A 9,912-nucleotide genomic window follows, 5' to 3' on the forward strand; every position below is an offset into this window, starting at 1 on the left:
GAAGAGAAGAAGAAGATTTAAAAAGAACAATCCAAATAAATACATTTAAAAAAATAAACTGTACCCAGTGATATTGTCTTCACGATTTAGGTTGCAACCAATTAATTGATTCGAACATAAAACAGTGATGAGTTCTATATGGACATCTCAAAACAAACCTACACAAAGAGTTAAACGCAACATTCAGAGGTCTTAAGTGAATTTCAGAGGAGTTCATATAGCCTATATCAGCATAATCAATAATAAGTAAAATGAATTGAGAAACCAATCTGAAAATTCAGAGTCAACTCAAAGACCAAGATAGTTAAATAGATAGATAGATAGATAGATAGATAGATAGATAGATAGATAGATAGATAGATAGATAGATAGATAGATAGATAGATAGATAAAAAGGCTGTGTTACTGAGATAGCGTTGAACGTCTGACTGTTGGCGTCTGTCTAGGTTGTATTCAGTCAGTGGAGCTCCTGTGTTTTCTGTTACCAAGATAAACAAGACAAAACTCCAGAAATGTACCTGAACACACCTCATTTCCAGAACACCACGCCCATCAGTGTAGATATATTCAGAAGCTCTGCTGCTGTTTAAACCAGGCAGGAGGAAGGAGTGAAAATATAGACTGTTGGCGGGGTGTAAGATAGCAATAAGCATCATGATACACCTTATGCAGGGAGTAAGATAGATAGGACTCTTGGACAGTGTTTATCTTGAGTTCAGCATCGTTTCTGCTTTGTTTTGATGGTAAACTGGTTGTATTATCGTGTGGGTGGTGGTTTACTGGATACAGTAAAGGAACATGATGCTGTAAAACTGATCTGAAACCTGCTTTAGAAACTGAAACATTACTAATCTGATCAGGAATCAGATCCACAGGAAGGGTCAGGACTACTGTATCTCAGTTTAGGAGCTCTAGAGCATCTGATAAACATGTTCCGACTCCTGCTGCTGTTTATTCTACACCTCCTGATCGGTGAGTAAACATAAAGAGGAATAGAAATGCTGAATATATTAATACTAATAATACAAATTAGATAAAAATAAGAGAGCACTTAAAAATGATGATTTTCTTTGATTTTACCAAATTAAAAAACCTCTGGAATATAATCAAGAGGAAGATGGATGATCACAAGCCATCAAACCACCAAACTGAACTGCTTGAATTTTTACACCAGGAGTAAAGCAGCATAAAGTTATCCAATAGCAGTGTGTAAGACTGGTGGAGGAGAACATGATGCCAAGATGCATGAAATAAAACTGTGATTAAAAACCAACCAGGGTTATTCCACCAAATATTGATTATTTCTGAACTCTTAAAACTTTATGAATATGAACTTGTTCAGTTCTTTGCATTATTTGAGGTCTGAAAGCTCTGCATCTTTTTTGTTATTTCAGACATTTCTCATTTTCTGCAAATACAGTCATATGAAAAAGTTTGGGCACCCCTATTAATCTTAATGATTTTAGTTCTAAATATTTGGGTGTTTGCAGCAGCCATTTCAGTTTGATATATCTAATAACTGATGGACACAGTAATATTTCAGGATTGAAATGAGGTTTATTGTACTAACAGAAAATGTGCAATATGCATTAAACCAAAATTTGACCGGTGCAAAAGTATGGGCACCCTTATCATTTTATTGATTTGAATACTCCTAACTACTTTTTACTGACTTACTGAAGCACAGAATTGGTTTGGTAACCTCATTGAGCTTTGAACTTCATAGCCAGGTGTATCCAATCATGAGAAAAGGTATTTAAGGTGGCCAATTGCAAGTTGTTCTCCTATTTGAATCTCCTCTGAAGAGTGGCATCATGGGCTCATCAAAACAACTCTCAAATGATCTAAAAACAAAGATTGTTCAACATAGTTGTTCAGGGGAAGGATAAAACAGTTGTCTCAGAGATTTAACCTGTCAGTTTCCACTGTGAGGAACATTTCAACTGGTCTATGGTGATGTTTCCGTGTACTTTGGGGCAAATCAATCAATAATCACACTGCTGCTGCAGCTCTGCCAATCAATCAGCTGTTCCTTCTTCCCCGCACCTAAACCCATACATCACTCAGTGCCCCTCCCACTCTAAAAAACAGAGGTACGATATGAGTACTTTTTTGTACTGAAAGGTACACTCTTTATAATTGTTCCCTAAAAAGTTTATATTGGTCTTTACAGGGTCAAATGTTTCCTTTGAAGTATAAAGTATTTCCTAACAGCAATAAGTACATATTTGTACCATTTAACCTGCAGCCTAAAGGTACATTCAGTATTCTGCATCACTGCACTAATAAACTATGTATATTTTAATTGCACATTTTTTTTGAAAGCCAGACAATTTTGGATCATCAAGTTCTTGACTCATATTCAGTTGATGATAATGTTTATACTTTTTATAATCTTTACTGGCACAAAAAACATGGGTACAAAAAAGGACTTTCACTGGTACTTTGTTGTACCTCAATATCAGGTACAGCCCCAGCGACAAGCTTTATACTCTTTTAGGTACTGTACTTACTTTTCTTAGTGTGCACAAACTGCCCCTCCCATTTTTTAGTCTTTTTCAAAAGATAAAATCAGGGAGTTTTTTACACTTTAATAATGTGTGAATTAAGTGAGAAAATCTGACATAAATACTGTAAATTAATAAGCGCTTATTATAAATACCAGGGCTTTAAGTGGTCCAGTGTTCTAAAGCGCTGCCACTATGATCGGGAGATGGCTTGTTAGAATCCCACTCTTGCAGCTTGCCATCAGCTGCCGGAGCCCAGAGAGAGCACAGTTGTCCTTGCTCTCTCTGGGTGGGTACAGTACAGTAGATGGCGCTCTCTCTTTCTCCTCATCACTCCTAGGGTGATGTGGATCAGCACAAGGCTGCGTCTGTGAGCTGATGTATCAGAACCGAGTCTCTGAGCTTTCCTCCGAGTGTTAGCGCTGTGATGCTCCTCGGTAATGCTACAGCATCAGCAGCAGCTCAAAAAGAGGCGGAGTCTGACTTCACATGTATCGGAGGAGGCGTGTGCTAGTTTTCTTAAGCCTCCTGGTGTGTTGGGGCATCACTAGTGATAGGGGGAGTCCTAATGATGAGTGGGTTGGGTAATTGGTCTTGTCTACAATATGTAATTCATATTCTGTCCAAAGGTTCTTCTTATTTTTTGGCATCAGGTTGCCACTGATCCCACAGTCCTTATAGTTTCCAGAGCATTTTCCCTTCATGCTTAGCAACTTGTTTTTCTTTCTCAAACCAGCAAAAAAATACTAGTTTGGACTTGTTTTGGGCTTTTGACGGCTGCGAAATGCTGCTATTCATTGTTGGAGTTCTCCTGAATGTTAAAGCAGCTGTGACCCTGGTAGTGCCAGCACCATTGGCAGACGACTGTGCAACACAGGACTACAGGACTACATACATAAAGACCATTAAAACAACTTACTTTTTTCAGTCAGTGGCAAGATCAACAATTCTTTGTCAGGGGTCACATTTTTTCAGAAGTGCCAGTGTGTAGTGTTATTTAAATCCGAATTACTGATTATTTTACTATTTTTTCTCTCTTTTTCAGGTATCTGTAGACTCTGTGTTCTTCAGGAGATCTCAGCTGATCTCAGATCTGTGTCTCCTGGAGAAATCATCACCCTGCACTGCAGCATCTCTACAGATTATGAGATTTCATGGTTTCATCAGAACTCTGAGCAGCAGATGAAGCTGCTGGTCTCTGCTGCACGAGGAAAACTGGATAAATCATTTTCATACAGTTTTAATGTAAATACAGATCATTATGATATCAGTGAGAACAGCGGTTCAGTGAGTTTAGTGATTAAAGGAGTTAATGATACAGATCTGGGACTGTATCACTGTGGAGGAAGAAACAACTCATCATTCCTACAGTTCAGGAAACCAATCAAACTCACCTTTAATTCAGGTAAGAGTATTTATTTTAACACAACAGCTCTAAAAAAAGTTGGGATACTGCTGTAAAAAATAAAACCAGAATGCAAAGATTTGTACATTTTATATACAATAGATCATATAACTAGGGCTGAGTATCAAAATACAATACTAAAAAAAACGACTGAAATAAACAAGACAAATGTGGAGAATGCACAGCGAGATGCTCTGACTCTCTCTCTCGCTCTCACTCGCGCTGTCTCTCCATTTATTAAGCTGTCTAACGCTCTTTCATACTGTCTCTCCCTCTCTCGTGCTGACTCTCCATTTATCAAACTGTCTCTCGCTCACTCATGCTTTCTTTCGCTCTCTCATGCTGTCTCTCCCTTTCTCGTGCTGTCTCTCGCTCTCTCATGCTGTCTCTAGCTCTTGCGTACTGTCTCTCGCTCTCTCGTGCTGTCTCTCCATTTATCGCACTCTCTTGCTCACTCATGCTGTCTTCCGCTCTCTTGTGCTGTCTCTCCCTTTCTCGCGCTGTCTCTCCCTTTCTCGCGCTGTCTCTAGCTCTCGCGTACTGTCTCTCGCTCTCCCATACTGTCTCTCGCTCTCTCGTGCTGTCTCTCCATTTATCGCAATGTCTCTTGCTCACTCATGCTGTCTTCTGCTCTCTCGTACTGTCTCTAGCTCTCTCGTACTGTCTCTCGCTCTCTCATGCTGTCTCTAGCTCTCGCGTACTGTCTCAAGCTCTCGCGTACTGTCTCTCGCTCTCTCATGCTGTCTCTCCCTTTCTCGCGCTGTCTCTCGCTCTTTTGTACTGTCTCTCGCTCTCTCATGCTGTCTCCCCCTTTCTCGCGCTGTCTCTAGCTCTCGCGTACTGTCTCTCGCTCTCTCGTACTGTCTCTTACTCACTTATGCTGTCTCTTGCTCTCTTGTACTGTCTCTCGCTCTCTCGTGTGGTCTCCCCCTTTCTCGCGCTGTCTCTAGCTCTCGCGTACTGTCTCTCGCTCTCCCATACTGTCTCTCCCTCTCTCGTGCTGTCTCTCCCTTTCTCGCGCTGTCTCTCGCTCTCCCGTACGGTCTCTTGCTCACTCATGCTGTCTTCCTCTCTCTCGTGCTGTCTCTCCCTCACTTACACTGTCTCTTGTTCCCTTCTCTCCCTAATGCATGCTTTCTCTCCCTTTCTCGCGCTGTCTCTTACTCATTCGTGCTGTATTTATCTCACTGTGCTGTCTCATTTCTCAGAAACTCCAGTTTCATAACCTCACAGTAACACTAAATGGAGATGTGGAACTCCAGCCTGTTGTTTAATATAGTTTCATAGATCTACTGAACTGTGGTGCCATTTCCAGTAATTCTTTATCACAGTTCTTTTAAAGTGATCTTTTTCATATTCGACATATACTTTTTTTGTGTCTTATCACATCGTAGTGTATTTCTTTATGGGTACCACTTTAAATTAAGACTACCTTTATAAAGGGTTTATAAATGGATTACAATTAGTTTATTAATGGTTAATAATTAGGTTGTAAATGCCTTAAAAATCATTAATAATCAGTTATAACACATACGTAGAAAGGTCAACAGTATAGAAGGCTGTGGGTTCACTATTTGGCAAACAACAGGACATTGTTGCTCTTTCTACATATGTGTTATATCTGATTATTAATGGTTTTTAATAATTTTATTAATAAACTAACTATAAACCATTTATAAACCCTTTATAAAGGTAGTCTTATTTTAAAGTGGTACCTCTTCATGTATCCTATGGATACAGATCTCTATTTTTTGCAAAAGTGTAGATTTTTGTTATTGTTGTGATTAGAATAGGTTTCTAATCTCTTTTGTCTGTGTTTATTTCTATTTTAGATGAGATTAATAATAAATCTGAAGTACAGCGTAATCTGACGGAGCCGGTGATTAGGGATAACTCTGCAGGGTGTGGGTTCTCCTGGACTGTGGTTCTGGTTCTGACGTGTATCTGTGTGATCTGTGTTCTGATGAGCATCCTCTGTATCTGTGGATTCTTCTGCAGGATGAAACACGGTAAGATTAGAAACACAAAAGAACGCCTTAGTAACCACCTAGAAAAAGTTGCTCTAGCAACTGCCTAGCAACCACTTAGCAACACAACAAAACAATTATCTTTTTTTTTTCAGGAACAACAACGCCGTCTTGCAGCTGCTGCCGCAAAACAAGAGAAAAGGTAAAGCTACAGGAAACACTCATTATATTTATTTTGTTAATATATATTTTACTGCAGTAATTTGTTTTACATTTTCACACAATTATCTGAACTTTCTACTCCTTACATTTTAATAAAAACAGCCTCGTTACTCCTGTTTCATTTCAGCTGGTTTTTATTCTGGCTTCTCATCTTTCAATAAAACCCCTATCCAGATAAATCTCTCCAGCTTCTTTAATATATTTACATTCTACTAAAATACATTCATTTATAACCAGCATATATGCAGCTGAAACACTAGAGAACAGCCGAGTGCAAAATCCCAAATTATATTATCAACATTAACATTTTAATATTTTAACATTATAGTCATTATAGCTTATAGAAAAATGTGTTTTGGGGAGGGGGGGGGGGGTAATAGTGCACTACAGGACTCTGTGGGCGTGGCTTTATTTTTTCTCTTTATATTACTTTTACTTTTATACTTTAAGTAGTTTTGAATCCAGTACTTTTTTAAACACTTTTACTTAAAAAGTAAAAAGCTTGAGTTGATTCTTCAACTTCTACAGAAGTATTTTATTAAACTCTAGTATCTATACTCTATTCTACCTACAGAGTAACGAATGGAGATACTTTCACACTTATTTAACATTTTGCTTTTTTTACGCTGTACTGGTTATCAATATTTTGGAACAGATAAGAAAAGTGAGCATATATACATACAGTATTCTTCGTATATATTGTCACTGTTCAATAAAAAACAAGTATCTCCAAAACGGCAACTTTACAGAAGCAAGGTAAAACATAGATAATTATAAATGGAAGTTAATTTAAATAGAGTTTATTTCAGGTCATTTCTGAGAGGTTCTATTGGTCCGTTCAACAAAACATTTTGACACAGTGTAGGGGACAGTTTTTGTGTTCACATTATGTAGTAAAATAAAAATCCACAAAAATGGAGATACTTGTTTTTTTCTTTGGACAGTAACGATATGCATAATAATTAAAAAGTTTAATCTAATTTTATTAGATTCTGCTACTTCAGCACTGTGATGTAATTTTATGAAATACTATTTATATCCCTTTTTCTTATAAAGTAGTAGTTTTATACTTAAAGTAGTTTTAAATCCAGTACTTTTTAAAAATACTTTTACTTAAAGAGTAAAAAGCTTGAGTTGATACTTTTACAACTTCTACAGAAGTATTTTATTAAACATTAGTATCTATACTCTACTTTACCTACAGAGTAATGAATGGAGGTAATTTTCACACCTTTGTTGTGATGTTTCTGTACAGGAAGTGGAGTTGCAGTACGCTACGCTGTCTCATGAAAAACAGCCCAGATCTGGAACAGCAGTAAATCCAGCAGCTTCTGCAGAAACTGTGACCTACGCCCGAGTTTCAGCACGACTCAGCGGAAATTCACACGACTGAAGCACAAAAACTACATTTAAAGTGTTACTGCTTTGTAATGGAAGTTATTTTGTTTTGTTTGCAGTCGGCTATAATGCTAATTTTACTAGCTAGCAGCACTAAAACACCAAACCTGCAGCGTTTTCAAAAGTTTCTAAAAGTGAATACCGATTTTTTTGCACTATAAGGTGCACCAGTTTATGAGGCATGCTATCAGTAAACATATATATTTTGGTCTATTTTCATTCATAAGGTGCACCAGAGTATAAGGCACAATAAGCAACAGTAGTAAGGAACAAGGGTCTCGCTCTTGGGGGAAGCATCTAAGTAAACAAAACTATAATTCTAAAAAAAAAAACATTTTATTCTAAAGTTAAACGAGTGCTGGATGTTAATCTACACAGATTTCTCTCCTGAAAACTGTTTACTTGGGTGAATAAAGCTCTTACGTTTATTTAGAGTAAGATTACATTTCCTATGTTTTGTCTAGGGGTGAGTATTCAGTGAAGATTCTCCAGCACTAAGGCTGGGTGCAGCAGCATTAGCATTAGCAGCTAACCACAGCTCTAGTGCTAGTAAATGCTGCCCGACAGCGTTACACTGATGAACATGGTAAGTGTTTCAGTAAGCCAGGGCTATATTTAGTTAGTAGTTCATCACTGGTAGCTTGTTTTAACACGATAAATGTACTGCAAACTACAGTCTAATATACTCCCCTCTTAATGGCCAAAAAGCTAGAGCTGCAGTTAGCGGCTAATGCTAATGCTGCTCCAGCCTTAGTGCTGGAGAAACTTCACTGAAACTCCTGTATAACTCTGTACTTCAGTGGAGTGTCTTTACTGCTCCTTAATACCTGACTGATAGAATTCATACATAAGGAGCACCGGATTATAAGAAGCTCTGATGATTTTTGGGAAAATTAAAGGATTTTAAAGTTTTTTAAGGATTTTAAGTGCGCCTTATTGTGCACAAAATACAGTAATTGTTTTACTAACTGCTGTACTGTGACTGAAGTAACAGGGAGGGGTTTGCAGAAAAAGTAATTTAGAGTATAAATCTTAGTTTTTTTAATTAAATAATTCAGAAAGAAATAAAGTGGTTCTTTTGGGTGGGTCTTTTCACAATAGGGCTTAAAAGTAGTGTACCTCCTGGTGAGAGATCGTTCACTGCTAGTCATGCCTCTACGTTGCACTTCAGATTACAGAAAATCATCCTGGATACAATCTAGTACATATGCCAAATATCAGATTTGGGCTGATGATAGATTTAGACTGAACCCCTTCAGACCCTGCATCCATTACAATGGACAGCATGTGTTTTCTTTTTTTTATTAACCAATTTAGCCAATGAAAAGTTTACAGTAGCATAGTCCCTCCCACTGCATCAGAAAAAAAACAGCAACTCAGGCATTAGGGCGTAAAGTAAGGCTTAAGGCAAAGTAAAAGCTAATTTTTACTCATTTTAAGACACAATAAGATTAGATAATCCTTTATTAATCCCAGTACAGAGGAAAGGACAGAGAAACAGGCAAGGATAATATATAAACAAATATTAATAAAACTATATATCCAAAAAATTACTGAAAAAATATAAAAATACTACAAAATATAATAAAGGAAAAATATATACATCTAGTGCAGATAAGATAAGGTCAGAGGAGATATGATTATGGTAGGATGTGACCAGTATTATTGCACAAAGAGTAACAGTGAATAAATATTGCATGTTAAACATGTTGCACAAATGGTGATAAAGAGATAACAGTACACGCAGTGAATGGAATATTGCACACAATAAAGCATTACAGCACAAGATTTTTATCATGTTAATGTCTCTGTTTATGGATGATTTGTGAAGCAAATCCAAAGCAATGCACATTTAAAATACCAATTAAATAATTAGTTAATTGGATTTACATTTTACACAGATTTCTCTTTAGACTATTAGAGTCTAATTTTGTGCATTGCAGACAGAAAACAGCATTCTTATATTTTTCACTGGAACATAATTCAGGTCTGAAAGGGTTAACATCCCTTAAAGTGTAACTAAACCCTCTGATTTTAGCTGACTTCACCCTCAGCTCAAATGGGAGGGGCACTGGGTGATGTATGGGTTTAGGGGTGGGGCAGGAGGGAGAGCTGATTGGTTAAGATGCAGCAGCAGTGTGCCTCTGATAGCAATGAGATGCAGATGGTTGGTCGTCAGCAGGGGGGTGGGATTATTAATTGACTGATTTGCATATTATGACATCATCCTCACCTACAGCACAGTTGAACCTGAGAGGAGCTGCAGAGGTGGAAAATACCACAATAAAAGTGTTTCTTTAAAGGTTAGGAAAATTTATAAAATTTTAAGCAGGACTTTTTTGTTTCATTACTTCAAAGGAACACATTTCAGCTATTACTGGTTTAGTGGCTCTTTAAAAAAGTAAACAATGAG

At 37.4% G+C, this 9,912-nt stretch overlaps 1 protein-coding gene across 1 annotated transcript; it reads left to right on the top strand.

Annotated features, from left to right (window-relative positions):
* Positions 1-906: 906 nt before the first annotated feature.
* Positions 907-7,779, top strand: LOC111188568 (uncharacterized). Its single transcript, XM_022662388.2, has 5 exons — positions 907-972; positions 3,553-3,912; positions 5,745-5,921; positions 6,035-6,081; positions 7,357-7,779. Exons 1-5 carry the CDS (start codon positions 930-932, stop codon positions 7,492-7,494), a joined length of 765 nt encoding a protein of 254 aa, XP_022518109.2. The 5' UTR covers positions 907-929; the 3' UTR covers positions 7,495-7,779.
* The last annotated feature ends 2,133 nt before the right edge of the window (positions 7,780-9,912 follow it).

This window comes from Astyanax mexicanus, unplaced genomic scaffold (assembly GCF_023375975.1).
Source record: "Astyanax mexicanus isolate ESR-SI-001 unplaced genomic scaffold, AstMex3_surface scaffold_34, whole genome shotgun sequence".
NCBI classification, from domain to species: domain Eukaryota; kingdom Metazoa; phylum Chordata; class Actinopteri; order Characiformes; family Acestrorhamphidae; genus Astyanax; species Astyanax mexicanus.